General features: G+C 39.8%; 1 protein-coding gene across 2 annotated transcripts in view; it reads left to right on the forward strand.

Moving 5' to 3' along the window:
• Positions 1 to 5,203: 5,203 nt before the first annotated feature.
• Positions 5,204 to 22,351, forward strand: part of LOC122831832 (lamin-A-like) — a 37,461-nt gene continuing 20,313 nt past the window's right edge. The window contains exons 1-2 of one of the 2 annotated variants that reach the window (XM_044118337.1): positions 5,204 to 5,425; positions 11,267 to 11,633. In XM_044118337.1, the coding sequence (XP_043974272.1) occupies positions 11,305 to 11,633 (329 nt within the window). In that variant the 5' untranslated portion in view covers positions 5,204 to 5,425; positions 11,267 to 11,304. Of the gene's footprint in view, positions 5,426 to 9,465; positions 9,638 to 11,266; positions 11,634 to 22,351 lie in introns of those variants that run through there. The other variant, XM_044118338.1, reaches the window with a different exon arrangement.

The raw sequence follows: 22,351 nt of genomic DNA on the forward strand, positions 1-22,351 counted from the left end.
TTCGTCTTCCGTCACCGTTGTTTACCGATATCGTTTAAATAAAAAGTTTCCGGTTAAAACGGGAATAACTGTTTCTTCATTCAATGTCTATTTCCTCTTACAGTTTGGCACCAAACAGATAAAAGTTGATTGGATAGGCAAAACATTTATGAATGCCCAATATTTTGGCACTCGCACCAGTATTGGCCAATATAAATCATTTTAAACATTTTTAAATATGTTTAAATAAAACTGGGCCGATATTAAAAACTCATGTTTATTTCCAGCTGGTTGCCGTCTGATTCTGCAGGTAGCGGTGGAGGTTGGTCTCTTCATCATGACAGTGATGCAGTGCAGGATTGTGGGTAATTTACCTAAAGCTGAGAAAGATATGAATGTCAGTCCTAATTTTCATAACGGCAAAACTGTTTCAATAATATTTAAGGACATAACCTCTACGTGTTTTCAGCATAAGCATTAGTTTGAAATATAATAATAGTAATAATACCACTGCAACTGTAATTTTTTCATAAAATGCAAAAATAAAAGCAAAAATAAATAAATAAAAACAAAATCTCACCGAGTACTTTTGGTTTAGTTCCTAGTGTAAATATCTTAGTTCACCTGAAAAAAGACAAAACTAACAAATAACTTCTCAGTAAGATGTAGGAGTTTGTTTTAAGTTAATTCTTTACTTCTATTGCAGATTATTTCATTTCCATAAAGATTTCTCATGTTACAAGTCAGATAATCTGCCAGTGGAACTAAAACTTTTCTCCAGTTTTAAGGATTTATTTCCTCAAAACAAGATTTTATATCTTGCTGAGAAGTTACTTGTAATTTAATACATTTGAAATAAGATGAGTGTGCTAAAAAATAAACCAAAAATACTTGGTAAGATTTTATGTTTTTGCAGCGTAAAAGAAATAACTTTGAATTTAAATAATATCTTAATTAATCTGAAATCTCATGATCCCCCAGGCTGAAGGCTCTGAACATAAGAGACCTATTTATTATTTTGATGACCATGAGATATTTGATGATCTTCCACCTGCTGGAGGCGATGACCAGGAAACGTCCAGCAGGATGTTGTGATCAGGAGAGCTGCTGTCATTTGGGAATATGAGTCAGGTGGGATGACTTCATGGTTTTTTACGGGTATTAGGTCATCTCTTCCCCTCACTTTCCCTGTTTCCACCTCCTCCTCCCTCTCTCTCTCCCTCCCGTCTGCCATGTGTAATCACACTGATGCCGAACAGCTATCGTGTCACGCCCAGTGATGATGAGTAAGGCTCACCTCACCGCTCGCTGCTCGAACGGGGGGATGAGCTCACAGATCTCCTCAAACTCAACCTGGAGCCCCTGAGCAGCAGAAATGAAGCTTTAATGTCTGTGTGTTTAATTCACATCGACATTGTTAATATTTTATGAATAAAAAATCTTTAAAAACAAAGAAAACCCTCCCAGGAACGCTGGTGTCGTCCCATTTCTTATCAAAGGAAATGTAAAAATGTGACTTCACATCATCAGCTGTGAAAAAGAAAAAAGTGTGTTTGATAAAATTAAGATTTGGATTTTAAGAAACATTAAGTCTTTCCAGACGTTTTCTCTCTGTTTTCTGAAAAAGATAAAGATCTGAATTTGTAGAAAATTGCTCAAACAAGCAGAAATCTCTTCACACTAATTACGTAAAAAGACAGATGTCATGTATGATGTCAGCTTCTGGCTCGTCCAGCCTTGAGCTGAAGATTTTATCAATCAGCATTTTGCTCTTTTACAGCCTAAATATTATTCTTAAAAACTCATTTGTAACAAAAACCTGAATAAAAACGAAGAAGTGAAAATAATGTTGCATATTTATATGTTTAGTTTCTCAGTTTTCTTTTAAAAAACAGTAAAAGTTTCATCTGATCTGGATGTTTTGTACTAATAAGAACAATAAATGTCAGATGAAACATGCGATCTAAGAAATGACCAAACACAACATGTGACTCGGCCATTCGATTCAAAAAAACATCTAGGAAAAATAAACCTGTGGAAATTATTGTAATAAGTTAGAATCTGGAGAAATTTGGATAAAAATGTAGAAAAATATTTTAGGTTGTGAACATTATTGTTGAAAGTGAACTATGAAAGCTTTTCTGACTTTTCCTGTTGGGGGTTTTAAAACCCAGCGGTTGTGTTAGAGAATAAATAACAATTAAACTGTCAGCTTTTATATTTGGATTTATTTTGAAGCATCCAAATGTCATAAACTATTCAGATTTTTGGACAAAATCCATCCACCAACATTTCAAATCAACGTTTCTCTGATTGTTTCAGGACAGAAATCAGGGCTGATGGCACAAAATGATTTTATTATTTGCTGTGGGAATAAAATCTCAACAGCAGCCTGGAGCTCTGGCAGCAACAGCAGGAACTTCGGCCCACTCTGTTTAATCAGAGTAAAGTCCAGACTTTGACTAGGTCACTCTAAAAATCTTGTATTTTTGAGCCATTCTCCTGGATTTTCAGGTTCTGAAGCACACTGCTCCGCCTTCTTATTGTTGAATCGTGACCTCTGACCTGCTGAAGCAGTGAGGCCTACAAAGCTTTACTTGTTATTTTTGGAAATAAAAAATGAAAACTCTGCTTCAGATCAGGGACGATGTGTGGAGATCCTGCCGCCTACTTCATCCTGTCAGATAAGTTCTGTCTTTTGGTTTTCACTCTGATTATGTTTCATCTTAAAAGTGTGAAAAGAAACATGAACAGTGGGAGTTTGTGTGTTCACAAGTTAGTTTTAAATTCAAACTGGCTTCAGTTTCACCTGGGAGCTCGAGTCTAAAATGATATGAATATGAGAGAAAAGAGGAAACATGGAGGAACTCTGTTAGATGTACATTTAGTCCAGAGTTTTCTCTTTAACTGGTTTTACTTCAGTTAGGAGTAAAACCAGTTTAGTTGATAAAAGATTCGACAAGTTGGACATGAAAACTTTGAACTGCTCTGATTCGACTGAACAAACAGGAAAAGTTATTTACTTTTTTTGACAAAAAGGTTTTCTTTGCTATGAAAAATCACAAAGTTGGAAATCCAAAATAATGTCACCTTAGTGACATGGTTATAATTTTAAACAACAACAGTTATTTAAGGTGGCAAATTTGAGTTAAAATGAATTCAGTTTCCTGATAGTCTAATAATTATTAAATATGTTCAGGATAATCGTCATTGTGGACCGAAAACATGATTTTATTTCCTTTCCTGCGTCGCAGCGTCTCCACTGAGGTGAAGAAGGCCGTCCTCCCTCTCTGGTTTGGACCAGGAACTTTTAAAATGAGCCGGAAACATCATACCATTATTTTTTAAAGGCTTTCTGCAGCTTTATGATGGAGCCGTCTGGAGGAAGCAGGAAGAGCTCAGACTGTCCTGGATGTGGTTCAGATAAAATGATGCAAGATGCTGATCAACAGAAGTTTTCTTTTTTTCCTCTCATGTAGATTACGTCAGTGAATAAATGTTTCCTCTGTTTTACTTTAAAAATTACAGATTTAATTCAGTATTTGGAATATTTCACCCTTCAGATATGCTGTGATTGTTGTCTGAAGCACAAGATTATGCAACAGTTTCCTAGCAGCACAGACGCCGGGCCGGGTTTGGGATCCGGGGATCCACTCAGGTTTTGTTTTCCAGAGTGTGACCCAGAGTCCTGCTGGATCATTCATGAACATCAAGAGCCCAAACAAACCATTTGCAGCTCTGCAGCATCAGTCATGTAAAATTCATGCTCGGCGGTTACATAATGATGAGCGCGTCCAGGAAGCCTTCACTGCGGTCCAGTTTTATTTGTGTTTGTGTTTGGACTGAAGAATTAAACTGTCTGGACCGGACCATCTGCACCGCGCCGTAATGGCACTCATGCTGCTTTTGTTGCCTTGAGGAACGGTGGCTCAGTGGCGGCCGCTTTAATTAAATTATCAATTCATGTGAAACCCGGAGCAGGTCAGCAAATCAATCATTGCCAAAGTGGGGTTTGTGCAGCGATAGGGGCCCCTGGGGGCCCTGGGGGCCCTGGGGGCGTCCTGAGTGGACACGATGCTGCTGTTATTTATTCTCATTTAAACAATGTTCAAATATAGCATAGAAAACAGAGGAGGAGTAAATTTATGACCAAAAAACTTTTAGTTTAAGCTCAAAAATCTTCTAGAAACAAACTTGGAAATTTCTGAATTTCAAAAGTTTAAAATTTTCATGTTTGGAAACTTTATGAGTTTCAAAAGTTCAACATCTTTGTGTGATATGTTTTGAAAAAATTTTTCTTTGGAATCTTTGAAATTTGAGGAAAAAAATCAAAATTTTCTGAGATTAATCTAAATATTTCTGACCCTAACGTTTGACTTCTGAATATCAAAATTTTTCAGGTTTTTTCAAAAAAATTTCTAAGATTAATCTAATATTTTCAAACATTTTTTCTTGCAGGCTTGTTCAGATTAATCTAAAAAGTTTAGTTTTTTGCCACACTTTTTTTTTTTTTTTTTTTTTTTTTACTTTTTATTGCATTGTCCCCTTTATGAAATAAATAAAGTTCACAAGTCTTGTTTACAGACTGACGGCAAACAGATGAGACCAAACATTAGCCTTCTGATTAATATGCAAAACATTAAATCTGGAGGAAAAAATAAGACTGCACATGACCCTGAGCATGCCATCTCCATGGTGAAGCATGGTGGTGGCAGCATCATGCTGTGTGGAATGCTGTGTTTTTAATTTCTACAGGGATGTTTACCTTTTTTCTATCTCTAAAATCTGCTCGGATGTTCCACTGGTCAGGAGACAATGAGGAAACCTCAGAGTAAAGGCATCTTCTAAAAGCCAAAGTGTTAAAAATAAACAGAACTTGATCTCCAATATCAGCTGAAAATCTGACATGCGATCAGTTTAAGGTGACGCATTTCTCAGATTTGTTTGTATTTCCCGGAAGTATCTGATAATGTTAAGAGCTGTGAATAGTTTTCAAGACTGAAACTCTTAATTTCACCAATTTTCTAATTTATTAAAATGTTATGCTCTGAAAATATATTTATTATAAAGAAAGATCTAAAAAAATAATATTTTAATCTTTAATTTAGTGGAGTTTAGAGGTTTAAAAGCTCCTATCAGACTCAAGTTGTTAAAATGTTATGATTTAATTCTGCTTCACTTCCGTGCTCTGCTAATAGCTGCCGCCAGAGGGCGCCCGCGGGTTTCAGTGTAATTAGCAGAGATTGGCAGACCAATCAGGAGAGCAGATCTGCAGGTGGTGGCGCTCTGGACACGGCTCGGTTCGGTTCGGCAGCTCTCAGTTCGGTTCAAAAACACCCTACAGAGAGGAGATAAAGCGATGACTAAGCGGCTTGTCGACATTTTGAAAGCTCAGCGCAGACCGTGAACAGCAGAGGCGTGTTGGAAACAGCTGCAAAGATAGAAGGTAAGGCGAGATGCTCAACAACGCGCTGGTTTTCTCATGAAAGTTTCCCGCTTTGTTCCTCCCTGCGTCGATTTATTAAAGTAGGCAGACAGACAAGGAGTTGAATCAGTTCATGAACTTAGTGACTCCTGCTGTGGAAAAGGGGGGGAAAAGTTTTCATGCAGCGATTCAGCCGCTGGGTGGCGCTTTGTTTGTTCCTGAATTACTTCAGAGCTGCTAATGTAGCAGCAGGGGGCGCCAGAGAGGCGCAAACTGGGAGGTAGAAGATGATTGATGAAGAAAGCAGCTCAGTTTGCAACACTGATGAAGTAAAATATATTTTATTAACACACAGTCAGTAAAACAAAGTCTGTAAACCCTAAACAGTGAATATCTGCGTACATTAATGGTTTAATCAGCAGTTTCTGTTTCTGTGGATGTTTGACCTCAGAATGAGATATCAGTTTCCTTTCTGTGTCTGGATGTTGAAGCCTGGATTAAGAAAATCTGATGCAATTTTGCCGCTCAGATGCTGATTATTTTCCACATTTTGAATCAATTTAGTACTTTAAATGTTGGATTTTCCTCTTCTGCATTCCAGCAGGTTCTTCGGAGATCAGCTACTGATCTATTTATTTTATTCAAGTTTGTTGAAGCAGAAAAATGCATTTAAAAAAGAGTTTAAAGAGATTAAACACAGATGTGTTTTAGAAAAAACCTGGAGGTTTCTGAGCTTTAAAAGGTTTCAATCCTGTTTGCATTTATTTATGGTGATGTTGTAAATAACAGTCACATGCAATAATCTGGATTGGCACTTAATCCCTTATTTTCTTTCTGCACTTTGTTCTAACCCTATGATGGGATTTTAGGGCAATTGTATATAGAAAAAACTGTTTTGTTTTTTTTGTTTTGTTTTTTTCAAATTAATCTCAGAAATTTTCTAGAAATAAATGTAAATTTCTCCGTTTCAAAATCAAGATTTTCCATTTTGAAACTCAAATAATAAAATGTATGATATTCTTGAGATTACTCTCAAAATGTGAGTTTTTTATGGTGGAAATGTACTCCTCTTTTCTTCTCCATCTACAATGGCACAATACTAATACCAGGTGAAGATGATGATGATGATGATGATGATGAGGCATTTCTGTGCCTCTGGTTGGGTTTTTACTGGGTTCTGACCGGACGGCTGCTTGGTAAAAGTGTTCTTGTTTCTGAGGTTATGAAATACTCAATAAGTAGCTTCATGGTATATTATTGTTTTATATGATGTCGTGAATCGTCGTGTTGGAGGTCAAATGGTAGAAACAACAGATCCGTTTGGGACAAAATGTTTGGTTGTCGATCTGCTGCAGCGAATGATTCCACAGTTTGAGTTTCTAAAACCTGAAGCTGGTTGAGTTTAATCAGTTTTTAGAGTGTTTGCTGGTTTTTACTAATAAAATATTAAGAAATAGAAACTTTATTTCAGACTCAAAGTCCAACCAAAAAGAAAAAAAGGACGAAATGGGAAACAACCAAACAACACAAAACAAGATGAGTTTTTATTATAGTTGTAGTTCTGTTTTTGTCGTCTTTTTTTCTTACTTCGGTTTACTTTTAGGTGCAGAATACTAAAAGTATTGCGATTGTGTTTAATAGATAGTTGACTCCGGTGTTTTCTTTTCTGACGCCATTTTACTTTTTTTTTAAGTGCAGCACTATAATTCGCCGACAGCTGACAAACCGCCTGTATGGAAAAAATAAATCAACTTAATTTCAGTTCTAAAGGCTAATAAATGCATTAATACACATGAAAACAAATTCTATCTATAATTTTAGTGTTTTTCAGTTTCATAGATGGACGATGTAGTTCAGTTATAGTTTTACTGTAAACGGAAATGTTTTCTGAGTTTTTTGTTATTTTCTTGTTGACTGTAACAACCTTGGCAGTCAGATGTGTGCCGGTCTGAGAGTTTCTCCAGATGGAAACCATCATGTGGTTCCAGAAATCCGACTGAATTGAAGGAGAAAAGGCTTCAGGTCCAGATGAGTCAGTGAATCAGAATGTGGGCAGTTTGTCACGAGAGTTTCCTCAGATTCCCACCGGAGAGCCGCTTCCTGTCATCGGATCAGAGACGAGTCCATCAGCGATCTGACCTGCCCCGTTTTATCATCATTTGCATTGGAAACTAAAACACAAAGTAACATTTGTTTGATGTTGAGCTGCATTCTGGATTTCTGGGTGACTAACATCCACGAGTGACGGAGAAAAGGCAACTGACTGGTCATAAATGTAGATTGTTTCTTGGGAAGTGACTGGAGTTGTGAATATTTAACCTGTAATATGAATGAGTGCAGGCCGGGCCGGATTGAAAGAGGAACATTCGTTGGTTCTGCAGAGCTCGTTCCTCTGGTTTTAGACAGGGTGGAAGTTGATGTGAAAACGTTTTACTTTCCTTTCGAGGCTGAAATTCTTTTGCATCCAAATTCCCCTTTTTGGCGGCAGGAAGAGGATCCACAGACGTCTAAAGAGTCGGTCAGGTTGATTCCTGGGTTCAGAACAAGAACCGGGTGTCTGCTGTTGACCGTTCAGCACCAGAGCGCAGCAGCTGTTCATTCAGTGGTGGAATAAATCCTGAAATCCTCCACTGATTATTTTTAGAGAACTTTTTAATATGAATGGAACGAGTTCAGAAAAGGAAGAGCAGGCAATCTCTTCTAAAACTTTAACACTAAGTAAACACTAATATTAGGGACGCATCAATTTATGGGCACAGATTTCCTTCATTTAGCAGGAGATGATCAGTCTGTGGTTATATGTGAAGCTACTGTCCTCTTCTGCTCTACAGTGGGACGTTTGACTGCTGGCCCCGCCCACCAGGTCATGTCTGCATGGTTGCAGTTAATAGTCGCCCCACTGTTACAAACTCAGTAACTTTCTTGCTGTATTTAGCAACATTTCTGACAAAAAAAAAATTTGTATCGGCCAACATCGGATCGGCCAGAAAACTGCAATCGGTGCGTCACTATTTATTACCTTTGGAGCAAAAGAGGAACGATCGAGAGTCAACTCGGTTATTACAGCTGGAAACGAGAAATCAGGGTGAAATCTGGATGTAGTGATGAAATGTGACCTGAACATTCAGATCCAAATAAAGACGGTTAGAAAGTCGGCCTTCTATCAGCCGAAGAACGTTTTCAGGATTACAGGACTAAAAAAAAAACGAGATTAGAGAAACCCGTCCATGTTTATCTTTAGTCACTGATCCTGAATGCTGCTGCTGGAGTTCTGACTAAAACCACCTGAATGTGCTACACAAACAAACTTTAGAAGTTTTTGTTTGTTGAAAAATAAACTAGATCTAAAGATGGGCAGATTTTTTTCTTCAGAAGCTCCTTTTGGCCGCCAGCCTGGTGCTCCCAGTGGTAAGGTCTTGGTGTGGGCAGCGGCTCCTAACTGGGACGTGTTACTGGGAGGCCGACGTGGCGCCGGGCCGGGATACTCCCCATGCCCAAACGGAGCCACCGTCTGGCCTCATGCGCACACTTTTCCATGGTGAGGAGGTAAATAACGTCTGTTGCTCCCTACATCCCAACCTGATTGGACCTGTGACTCCATTAACTCCACCCCAGAGAAATAAATATAAGAGCTGGGTCAGTTTGTGTCAGATGTTTTAGGCTTTCAGGGAGAATTATGGGATTTATTTAACTGTTTTTAAGGATTATTTCCCTTCAGGTTTGGACTTCAGGTTATTTTCCTGCCAGATTGTGTTTGACTGAAGTTTCTCCTCCTAAAAAACTGTTTTGTCATTTTTTTTTTTTTATTGTCCGTCAGCTGCAGGATTTTTCAGTTTTTTCCTGCGCGTTAAAGGTTGTTTCTGCACATTTTCCTCTCCCTCCAGCTGCTCGGTTTCAGTGTCACTGTGTTTTATTGACGGACCGCTCGGTCCAGCCGCTGAGGTCAGCTGAGCGAAATGAGAAGGGAAGCGATAGGAGGGAGACGGAGCCGGCTCCTGGCTCCTCCTCGTGGCCTCCCCTCCCCCGCCTCCTCTCCTGCTCCAGCAGTAGGTAGAGGCGCTGCGGCGAAGGCAGGCAGGCAGTTCAGGGCTCGAGCCAAAGGCGTACACACACCCACCAGAGCAGGACCTCGTCCTTCAGCCGATCCTTCCTCTCCGCAGCAGAACAACTTCTACAAAGCCTTCCCTGTTTTTCCCCTCCACAGTCTGCAGGGAGGACTTTCTCACCGCCACGGTAAGATCCTCACGTGTTTCTGTGACTCGCTGTTCGGACGGGTTTCATTTGGACTCGGTTATTCCTGAAAGCCTTGGCGTGTGAGTCCGCTGCTGTGGGCGTGTCCAGGAGACGTTCAGGAGACGTTCAGGAGACGCCGTGACGGCAGTGATGGGATGCATAGCGAAGTTTGGCGTTCCCGCCCACTAACATTCACCAAATCTTTCCTGATCCTGCAGGATTAACGGCTGATAAAAAACCCTTTATTACGTTTTATTGGTGAATCTCTGCAGTCGGAGCCTCAAGGGCTTCACTTGTTTACTTTAGTGTCTGTTCAAACTGGTACGATGGTGAATTGTAGATGGAAAGAAAAATGAGTAGATTTATGCAAAAAAAAAAAAAAAAACTGGAATTTTGATTTCAGGAAATTTCTAGGAAAAATGTAAAAATTTCTCTGACTGAAGTGACCCTGATGGGTTTTTGTACCTGGGCGTTTCTGTCGGGCAGAGAGAATATCTCCAACACGGTTTAGACATTCAGATACGTGTTGAATCAGTTTCTCCAGCTCCAGCCTTTCTGAGTCCTGCTGCCCTTTTCTGGGCATCCTGCTGCTCTTCTGATGACTCGTTGCTCAAATAGTTTTGGATTTGGAGATGTTGCAGCCAGTTTTGTTCAAAGAAAACGTTGGAGCAAAACATTTTCTCTGGATCTCCGGAGAGACGGAGCAATTAGCAACTTTTTCTCTTTAATTCAAAACTCTGGAAAGGAAGAAGTTTTAATTTTATGCTGCCTGGTTGCAACTTTCACTGGAGAAACAGAAAATCTGTAGGTTAGTTTTGTCTTTTTTTGTGTTAAGAAACTGCACTAAAATACTACACAGATTGTAATTAAAAGATTAGGTTATTTGATAAGAACGATGCAAACAAACAGAAGAGAAACGAGCTTCTAACTGATGGGATTAACTGTGGATAAAATCACAACTGCAGTCCCTGGTGAAACATTTCTATACAATATATTTAAATCTCCTGAAATATTGTGTTGACACACTAAAGTTTTCTCTTGTCTGGTAAGACGCCACGAGCCGTTTCTTCCACTTAGCAGCAGTAAAATAAAACGCACAACGTTATTAATAAACCGTTAAAAATCTATACAAAACATGGCAGAATTATTCATGAAACACCGAATCTGATTCAAATGTATGTTAAAATATATTTTAATAGAAATGCAGAACTGATTCTGCAGGAACAGAAAAAGGGGCGGAGCTGCTGGTTGCTATGGTAACCATCAACAGCAGCACTTGATATACCAGTAAAGGTCTGGAGAAACGACTTGATTAAACAAAATAAATTCAGTGAAAGAAGAGATTTTGACAAACTTCACGTTTATAATAAAATAAATCCTTGTTTCATATGAATTCAAACCGAACCAGAGTTCACTTCAACCGGACCCAAACCGATGGACCAAATCTCTGATCAGAATTTAATTGACACCAAACAAACCGGACTTTCCAGTCAAACGGACTGGAGTTTGATTAACGCAGTTTAAACGGAGCTGGTGTGAACTCTCTATTAGACCATCCAGTTCTGACCGTCCTCTGGTGGCTCTGTTACCGTTTTGCCTCACATTCACTCGCCCTCTCCTTCCCCACAGACAGCCCCCCACATCTACGCCTCTGACCATCACTCGCCATGGAAACCCCAAGCCAGAAACGCCGCAGCGCCGTCTCCCCGACCCGCATCACCCGGCTGCAGGAGAAGGAGGAGCTGTGCAACCTCAACGACCGGCTGGCGGTCTACATCGACAAGGTGCGCTCCCTGGAGTCTGAGAACGCCCTGCTGCGGCTGCGCATCTCCGAGTCAGAGTCGGAGGTCACGCGCGACCTGTCCGGCATCAAGACGGCGTACGAGACGGAGCTGGCCGACGCCCGCAAGACGCTGGACATGGTGGCCAAGGAGCGGGCGCGGCTGCAGCTGGAGCTGGGAAAGATCCGGGAGGAGCACAAGGAGCTGAAAGCCAGGTAGGAGCGGCGGGTTTCCAGACTTCAGCCAATTAATCACACCATTAATCAAACTCAGAGCAATAATTTCCATCTTCTTCAGTAAGCAGTTATTTTGCATAATTATTGCCTGTTTTCTGTCCGGTTGACGGGTAATTTTGTTTACAAAGACTTTATGATCTATTATCTGTTTTGTTTCTATATTTTTTATATTTAAAATGTCTTCCAGTTCCAATATTAGATGCTCTTTGGAAATTAAAATGTATTTATCTTTCAGAAGATGCATTATTATCCCATTTTTATATTAGCTGCAAAATGCAGTTACAATATTTTCATTTATCTCGATAATTTCAGTGCCAGTTGATCCTCCAGTAAAATGTGACAACCCCAGCAGGTTCCCAGTCCGACACCAGTCACTGATTATGTAACTCCAGATTGAGTTTAACCGGCTGTAACGAGGCGGTTCTGCGCCGCGCTGCAGGAGGAGCTGGCAATCTTTGTCTCTTAAATATTTCCTTTGTGGTTCTGCACAAAGTGATTAATTGATATAAGTTGGTGTTTAGGGCGACTGTTTTTTATTTCATCGTGTTGTTTAGCGTTTCTTTCCATCTGTTGCTCATCAGCAAACGCTGCCCGTCCCTCTGACGCTCGTTTCATGTTTCATTTTCTGTTGAATCTGAATCTTTGTTCTTTATGAAAATATATCTTTGTTTCAAAAAATATTGTACACAAGATTTCAGAAAAGTTTTCATCCACTTGAACAAATCTGCCTTTGAGGTTTGTTTTAAACATTTAGTAACATACTGGTAGGCTGTCTGTCTTTGCTAGCACATAAAAGCTACATTAGCTAAGCTAATTCTGCTAGTTCAGTTTGCATCACTGGTGTTTATCTTAGTAATACACAGACTTGGGTAGAGTACTCAAACATTGTAATCGAGTAACGGTTATATTGTACTTGTGTTGGTTAATGTAACAATACAGGTAACTTACATTACATTAATTTATTATATAATAATGTATTGTTATGCAATGTTCTCTTTGATAGGAATGAGCTCGTTATAAGCTTGTGGGCTTGTTTTTTGTTGTCATAGCAACTATAATGGCAGTTGGCTACGGTCCCTAGCAAGATGGCGGTCAGCTACAAAGTCACGTGAGACTTTGTGACGAGTTTCTTTTTCTCGGCCAGCCCTTGGATCGGTCTGAGTGTTTCTCTGGATCTTTGGCTCCAGATCTGCATGAATAAACCTGATGGTTGCGTTTTCACTGCGAGGCTCTTTCTGCCTGCGGCTCACACCCTGTGCTCTGAACTAATGCGGTGGTGCAACAGCATACCTCTGTAGCAGGAATGCTGCAGGGAGCCAGACCTGATACAGGCTCTCCTGATGACATTCCTGCTTGCTGAGTCTGTGTGAATCGTTAGCTAACGAGCCTCAGGCCTGTGCTGTTAGAGGGACACACCTTCTGCACAAAATGCCTCACCTTACCCTCCCAACTGCCTTGTTGAGGCTCAGTTCCTGTCGTCATGCAGGGATAAATGCAGCTTTTAAATCAAGCTTTTTAGTTTTAGCTCGGTATTAAACTGCTGCCTTTTTTTCCCACCAGAGTGGTTCTGGTTCTGATTTAGACCCAGAGTCTGAAACATTCCAGCAGCCAGATCTTTCCCTCCAGCGTGGAAAAACTGCTGCTGCAGAAAAACAAAAGTCTCTTGTTCTCTTCAGGGGCTCAAACATTGTAAAGGATTCAGAAACTCCAAGTTAAGGAACGTAAATCACAAAATAAGACATTCTGAGACTCGAGTCCTAGAATCAGTTTGTATCCAATTTAATAGTGAAACGATGCTTGTATGCTGCATAATTCAGTTGTAATTTTGCTAGTTATTAGCCAGTGATTATTATGGGATGTATATCTTTATGCTCATGTTTCCTTGTAGCTTCATCATAACAACATAAATGTTTCTCCAACTTAATGCAGTTCAGAACAAAATAAACTAACCTCAGTTTGGCACTGCTAAGCTAGCTGCTACATTACAGAAGCACTTCCTGCTGAGGATATCAAAATAAAAGCACTTCCTGTTTCATTCAGAGATTATTTTACACACTTTCTCCACTTTGTCTCGTTCATTATTCCGTTAAATTCAAACATTTTTACTATGACAAAAAGAACAAAAAGGTTGTAAAATAGTTTCCAAATATTAAAACATTTTCTGTTCAGAAGTCCAAACCAGATTCAGTGAGATTATGAAGATTTGAAGACGGGGATTAACGGAGGTTAACTCAGACATCATCTAAATAAACTGTTTTTAATTATTATGTTTTTATGCATAAGTGCTTATTCATAATTTAAATGCTAAATTAAAAGAGAGTTAGTGCATATTAAGAGGTAATTATTCCATGTTCATGTTGTAATTTTGTAACCTAAAAGTTACCAGTATTTGTGTGCATTGTAGCCTGCAGTGACCCAACTGTTTATTTCACACTTTACTCTGAATTTAGGTGAATAAATGTTTCCTTTAATTCTTCTTGATTTTTATCTCCTGCTCCATCAGGAGCGTTATCGTCCCGTTAGCACGGCGTCGCTAACGCTGCAGCTCTGCAGACATCCAGGCCTTAGAGCTGACGTTTCACTTTCCTTAGAGGAGCTGCTGCTTCATTTATGGTTTTATGTTGTGCTCTTTTGTATCTATTTAAGAAATGGAAGGTTGTGGATTTGTGATTTAACAAAACAAAAATAACCTGAACTTTGACTGTAGTGGGTTTTTCTCAGGTCAGAGAAAGTAAAACTACTACAGGTTTCCTATTTGCACGCCCTCATGAATCCACAGCATCTCATTTTTGCAGCATTTCCTCATTTCATACATATTTTAAACAGATCTGTGACATTTCTCTGTGAAAGCAGATCAGGGACAGATCTGGAGGTTTTCAGTTATTTTCTCTGTGTTGAATCAGAGATTTGAACATTTTTAAGCTTTTGCAGCAAACAGGTTGAGTTTGGCTGAGAGCATCTCACAGTTTCTCTACCTGGAGAGTAAAACTTCATCATTCAGCCTCTCAACATCAAACCCTTTCAAAACCTTTTTCTGATTATAAAATGATTCAGTTTCTGTTTCTGCTTTAAAAGACACAGAGCAGCTAGAGGAGTTTATAGCTGAGCTTCCCACCAGGTCTGCAGGAAATGAATCTTTCTGACGTCTTTGTCCTGCAGCCGCTGCTCATTGTGTTGGGTTTCCATTGTATCCATGGTGACGTCCTGAAGTCGGCCTGGATTTACAACGGCGCGAATCAGTGGGGAAAAGTAAATTTGTGTCAAAAATATAAATTTTCACATAGTCAGAAATAATAATAAAAATAAAACTTTGACATTTTTGAGCTCAAAAAGTTGAAAATTTTGATTTTTGTGTTTTAGATTAATTTCAGAAATTTTGTTGAAAAATATAGAAATTTTTCAGCTAAGTTGAACATTTGTGAGAAAAAATGTTGGATTTTATTTGGAGATTAATTTCTACAAACTTTCTGACTTACTTTTCTTGCAAATGTACGACTTTGAGCTCAGAGACTTGCTGTGCTCTTTCTGGAAATTTTCTGAGATCTCAAAATTTGAGTTGTGTATTTTTAATCTCAGCAATTTGCTCTTTTTTTCCAAAAATATATTTTTTAAAATGTTTGGCACATTTTAGACATTTTGATCTCAGATTTTCCATTCTCTTTCTAGAATGATTTTTTTTCTTGTAAATTTTTAACTTTGAGCTCAGAAATGTTTTTTTTTTTTTTTTCTCCATAAAATTTTTCAGTGCATGTCAAACGTGCACGTTATTATTTTTTGTTTTGTTTTTTTACAAAAAAATTGTAGATTAATTTTCAAATTTCTGAGCTTTTTTCCCCAGAATTTCCATGTTTTTAATTTTTTTTTTTCTAGAATATTTCTGAGATAAATTGTTAAATTTCTGAGATCTTTGGTGGAAATGTACTCTTCTTTCTGCCGGATAAGCCGTGGTATTAGCTGCTGCTGACGGATTCCTCTCAGTGTTGAGAGAGCAGCTCTCAGCCTCTGTCTTGTGATTCTGCTCCTCGGCGCTGACGCCGTTTTTCAGAGGAAGCAAATCTTCTGACGCCTGTGTGGTGAAACGCCTCCCTCCTCTCTGCTGCTTTTAGCCGGCCTGTTTGGTGTTTGGTTGCCATGGCGCTGTGACGCGGCGGTGACTCAGAGGTTTTTTTGAGGCCTGTGGAATGGGCCGAGTGGTCTGGTGTGATGGAAGTGACTGGATGGGCTTCCTGCTCGCTTCTGTCCCGGTTTCCCTCTGAATGCGACGCAACAGGTGAAGCCCTGAGTCGGGTCCAGCTGAAGGGACACGCCTGTTCAGCCTGAAGGCTGTGCTCACACACACAGCTTTGTTTGGCTAACTGTAGCACATGTCGCTTCCCGCAGGGAGAACCTCAAGCTGTCTGCCAGACATTCCCCTGCAGCTCCGGCTGCCTTCATAAATGATTTAAAAGCCATTGGAAAGTGAAATATGCAGAGGCAGGTAGAGGGTGGAGGCTGCAGCTCCTTCTGCTGCGTTCGGTTGACAAACGTCTCAGAAAACCTCTGAAACATTTAGCCCTGAGCTGTTTGCTATTTTATGGCTGAAAAAGTGATAAAATGTTCTGAATATTTTTATTTATGATTATTGTGTTTCTGTCTACAAGGAGTCACTTAAATGAACCTCAGGCATCACCTGTCAGTGCGTCTGATGCTGGTTGTTAAATTATTTAGCGCATTAGTATGAAGAATTTACATTATTGATCTCATCAGACTCTCTGTCTGCTCTGGGGAAAGTTTCCTCACCTCAATATGCTGAATGCTTGAAGTTGCTCCCATCTTGATGCTGATAGACTGGTAAAGTCTGTCATGTTGTTTTATTCTCTTATGATAAACAAACCTGAAGTGTTGCTTTGATTCTTTCATACATGTTTGAGAAATCCTTTAGTCTCCATGGAAACCTTCCAATTTTTAAAGACAGAGGCCCTATATATATATATATATATATATATATATCTATATATATATCTGAAGACAACAGTTTGCTAACTGGCTAGTCTGCAGGAGCTGAGTGGGGGAATAACAGAAACTTGAACTGCATCTCGAAGGCGGGGCTAGGTCCACCCAGGTGTTTTACTGAACTGAATGGTTGCCATGGTGATTAAAGGATTTTGTAAACGTGTGTTAAAGGCAAGGCAACACTCCAGGTATTTGTTTGATGAGGGACTAATGTAACACGACGTAAAGCTTAAAAAACTGCCTCTTTAACGTCGTCTGAAAGCATCGCAGGTTCGGTCGGTTTGTCTTTTTCTCGTTCATCCAAACAGGAAAACGTAAAGAGGAAGTCACACTTTTCTACGCAGCTGCAGTGCATTTCTTAACTGTTTTCCCCCAAACGAGTGCGGACTTGTTCACCCTTTGTCTCTCTGCTGTAGAACATCTGAACTGCGGTTCTGACAGACAGACGGGTTCTGTCTGATAGTGATCTTCAGGTAAACAGACAAACCCTTTTCCTGTCCAGACACAAAGCGCAGCGCCGCCCCACCTGTTGAGGTTCAGGGTGTGGCTCCAGGCAGGACGAGCTTCTGCTAAGACTTTTATTGTTTTTTGGGAAACTGTCTTTGGATCTGGATTAGAAAAGCTCTAACGTGGTCGGACATGTTTCTCTGCAGACTGAAGGTTGTTAACGAGGCAGAGATGGGTCGTATGTTGCTGTGGTAACAGTCCCAATCATGCAGGAAGTAGATTTATCATGCAGCACATCCCTGCTTCCTGTGCTGGGAATGTTTCACCACTCGGTCTGGACCGTAGCTGAGCATCAAGTCTGTACAGTTTACAGTGAATCATTACTGTGTATTGTTCCTCTACGGGTCATTCAGATATTCTATCAATAACTGGAAAGTCCCTCGACTTTGTGCAGCAGGTCTCATATGTTTGTTTGCTGCAGGGTAAAGGCGACACCCGAGCAACACGGACGCTGAGAGAAACAAATGGTTCATATCTAATATTAAACTGACCATTCTGTAGAGGAAGCCGAGTCATCATCAGACGCAGCCTAACATTTATCCCGGCGAGTAAAGTTTCTATATTTAGTTTCTATATTTAACCTCGGGGAAACCGAAGGCGCATTGAGAGGTAAAACTTTAAACATCTGAGCCTTTCAGGGCCTTCAGGAGGATTTATGGAGTTGCTCAGATAAAACCTTTTAGTTTCTTTCCTAAAATGGAGAAAAGGAAGCCGTGTTTGTCTTTACCTAGAAGAGCCAGGGCCTTTTAGGTAAACGGGGGCCGGTGGAAGGGCCGGTGGAAGGTTAAACAGGGGCCCGGGGCCCCTCGTCCTGCAGGGCACCATTAGCAGCGTTTCAGTTCAGAGTTGATAGAAATCTGGAAGAGAAGGCCGAGTTTAATTGACTAGAAACAATCGGAGGAGAACAAACCGAAGCTCAAACATGATAAAGATTAACCTCCAAGAATCTCCATTGTAACCACGGCAACACAACAAACCATGAAGATCACAGTCTTACAAAGTAAAGTTGCTCTTATCTTGATTTATCTTTGCTGACACCATAAAATGGAATTTACTAGTTTTATCAAGACGGCTGAATGACATGACATGAAACGTTTATATCTTGACAAGTTTTTCCAATCATTCAATTATAGATAATTATGGATTAGTTTTTTGTTTTTTTTTGTTTTAAACATCTTAAATACTCCCAAACATTTACTGTTTAATCCAGAGTTCTCACTACATTTATTTTTATTTATTCAGGAGTTACCAGGCAAACTGCTGCTGCGCAAGTTTCTCAAAAGGTTGTTGCTAGGTAACCAGAGTGAGTGAGTCGCAAACTCGCCTTTCCTCTGCCTACGTCTCCCAGAAGGCTTTGCAAATATTCTGTCAGATGAATTGATCACATGTCTGTCACAAAATATATTGTTGATTTATTGCCCAAAACTTATTTTCAAACTTTAGATCTGCAATCTTTACTAAATTCAAACATTTATTCGAGGCCCCTGATGGTTCGGGCCCTAAGCAGCCTGGTTTGCTTATGCCTTGGGCTGTCTCTGATTAAATTTGTTTATTTTAGGTGCTCTGGATTTGGCGCTGAACATTTTGGCCTTCAGCTGTTTGTAGAGTCTGAAAACTCGACGACAGCAGCAGATCCATCCGTCAGCAGCAGCTTGTTAAAGAATGAAACGTTGCTTTATTCAGCTGCTGCAGCTGGAAAACGACAGAAATTAGGAGGCTTGGAGTTCTAATTCTTGAATTCTCATGAATGTTTTGATTTGCTTTTTAACTGTGAATGTATGTTTGTTTTAAAACGATGGTGAGGTGAAGTGATCGGTTTCCTTCTGGAACAATCCGCCATCACTCTTGGAGTCAGGATTACCTTCTACAAACAGAAAGTAGGTCAGTTTTAGTTTGCAAATGTTTTAAGCTCCAACAGGCTCAATATATGCAAATTTAACTCTGTTCAGTTAAATCATCATTTTTACATCCACAAAAGTTTCATTGTGATCGAAGGAAACTTCAGTTTGAGTGGAAAATTTCAGCTGTGTCCATCTTTTACTTGATCTGTTGTACGTTAAACGCATATGAATAATAATTTGTGACCATATTAGAGTTACTTCCTGCTGCTTCAGCATCGTAACCGAACGTCGCGCCGCTGCTTTTGCCCTCCAGTGATCATCGCTGCAGCTCGGCTTTCCGCCCAGCAGGAACAGCACTGCTGGAACTAATGACATTAACGGATGTAACATTACATGATGGTGGCCCAGTATGTTATAATGGTGGCCCAGTATGTTATAATGGTGATCAGTGGTTAGAGTCAGAGCTGCTTCTCTTCACCCAGCTGCAGCTTTTCTTGGTGTCATTTGATCACATTTCTCCTCTGTTCTTCTTCTCTTGCTATGATCTCAGCCTGGGTTGTGTCAGCGGACAATTGTCTGTCAGGGTGAGTCATGGCGGGGCAGATCTGAGCTCAGAGCGCTCTTTCATCTGGGAGTCATGTAAACTGAATAACGACGCTTCGGGAGGCTGGAAAATACTCCCAATACCAGACGACTTGTTGGAAAAATGATTCAGAGCTGAATTATCTTTGAAATTCAGACACTTAAATTTTTTAGTTTTGCGTTCTCCATTAGTCTGCCTGGATGTCTTCCGGCTTCGTCTGGTGGATCTGGATTTAAACGGTGAAACCTGGGAAGGTTGACTGTGAGGAGATCCTGCAGGTAAACTTTGCCTGAATCAAACCTCTGACCTTCCAATACAGATCACAAGTTAAAGGAGACATATACAAAATTAAATTCAAGAATTCACATTTTGTGTGTTCAAATAATTTCACTTGGGTTTCAACTACTTCTAAAAACAGAACAAACGTGTAAAAAAGCCGTTTCTTGACAATATTTTTTGGTATTGGAAAATGAGCCATTTCAAAAACCTCTGGAATGTAACATCACAAATCAGGAGGCGCTGCATTGTTGCCTAGCAACTGCAGAAGCCCAGACCATTGCCTAGCAACCCAAACTGGCCTCCAGCACATTTGTTCAGCTTTTTGTATGCGCTGTACAACAGCTGCTGGAAAAGACAAGAGTTTTGTTGCTGACTTTCCAGCCAGAAAACTACTTGCTGCATTTTTGTTGGTTGTGCAGGAGGCTCTACTGATGCTTTGCAAAGACATAGTGTTGTATAATTGTGCGTCTTTTTGCAGCCGTTTCCATGTGTAAATGTTGAGTTGGGGGCGTGGCCAGTAGTCCTTAAAACAGCTCATTCTGACTAAAATCTCATTATCCAAGAATGATTTTGTGTAACAAAATGTAATGAACCTAACCCGTCTAAGGACACGTAATAGATGAACTTTAAATTTTGTCCATGCATCCTATATATTGTTTTGTTGCATGATTTTTCTGTCAGGTAAATGTTTGCGTTGCACTCAGACATCATCTTTGCATTTTGATTCAAGTTGGTTGAGGCTAAAGCTAACTAGCTTCTATCATTCTTTGCTAGCTGATAAGCTAGCTAGATTTTTGTGTCTATCATTCTAAGTGAAATTTTATCTCCAGTTGGCTGGATAAAGTTCATACATTCTGTGGAGATGCAGGTCTTAAATGTCATTTTTCTTAAGTTTTAAATTTGAGTTGGTGAAACTTGTGCAAACTTTGACCCCAGACATTGAGTCCCTGTAGCTGAGCTTCCCTTACAAATATGTGCAAAATTTTGTTGACATTTTGAAAAAATTTGCACTTGCAGTGTTCCCATTAAATAAATGCAGTTAAGGGGCGTTCTCCGGTGGCGTAGAGGTTAGCGCGCCCCACGCTTGGAGGCCTTCAGTCCTCGACGCGGCCGTCGCGGGTTCGATTCCCGGACCCGACGACATTTTCCGCATGTCTTCCCCCTTTTCCTTCCCCCTTTCCTGTCAGCCTACTGTGCTATAAGGGACACTAGAGCCCACAAAAAAGGACCCCCTGGTGGTGAAAAATAAATAAATAAATGCAGTTAAAATCAAATATAAATAAACTCATATTTGCTTTTTATAATTCATTAAAAAGCCATCGTCCAACTACTTCCTGTTGTCTTGTCGTTTCTGCCAGTAGTAACTTCCTGTTTTTGATCACATGACTTGTGGAATGTTAAAAATGTTTCCGTATGAAATACACCCATTTTTGAAACATTTTTCTACGTCTAGTTTGTGCAGTTAGACGGTCAGTGGAAACGCAGCTGGAGTCCTGCAGGTTTTGGATGCATGTGTTTATTTTATCCAGGTGTGCAGGAGCAGTTAATGATCAAAGTTTGATTAAACTTGCTGACAGGCCTGAGAGCTAAATCAGCCTCATGATTTGTGTGTTGGAGCATGAACTGAGCCTGTAGCGTTCCATATTACTCAACGTTTCCTGAGCTGGAAAACATCAGGCCTGAGCAAGCAGCCTTTTGTTTATAAAGTACACAACAGTAATGTTAAATAAATACCAAAAGATTTTGATCCCTGCATTGAAACTCCTTTCTTTGAATTGTTTTTTTGATTCCCCATCCTTGTCGGACTCTGCAGCTCCTAACAGGGAATCCCAGGTCATTTCCTGACCAATTTTATCCGTCTTCTGGAAGACGTGGGTCTGCCGGGATTTTACTCCCAGGAAAACCTCAGAAGGGAAACTTCTTCATCAGAAGAACCTCCTCTGCAGTTTCACTCTAATTGTGAACTGGAGCAACCATTGTGGATTTCTTTAACGAGTATTTATAGTAATAATTATATTTAGTGAACCAAATACATTAGATAAAGTATGTGAAATCACTAGGAAAGATCCCATCACAATGCTGGTTTGATTCTTGTTGCATTCTGCAGTTTTGCCTCTAGATGGCACAAGATCCTGAATAATGGTGGACAGAAGAGGAAGAAAATCAGGATTTCTCTGCTAATCGGATCAAATTCAACAATTTAAATAAAAATACATCTCGTTTATTGCTGCATAATAGTTTAGTTATTGATTATTTTGATGATTTAATCCAATTTTAAAAGAATTAGCACATTCCATAGATTTTTAATGTTTTAAACTGGTAGAAAAGACAGTTTTCACATCAATTAATTTATTTATCTAGATTTATTTTCACTTTAGAAAGACATTAAGTCACACTAAAGTAAACGTTTTGTGTAGGTAAGAGGAAAAGTTGCTTTTTATTTATTTTCTTGCAGTGTTCAACACACAATAGTTTGAACCACCAGTGCAAGCGAC

This window comes from Gambusia affinis, linkage group LG05 (assembly GCF_019740435.1).
Source record: "Gambusia affinis linkage group LG05, SWU_Gaff_1.0, whole genome shotgun sequence".
Taxonomy (NCBI): domain Eukaryota; kingdom Metazoa; phylum Chordata; class Actinopteri; order Cyprinodontiformes; family Poeciliidae; genus Gambusia; species Gambusia affinis.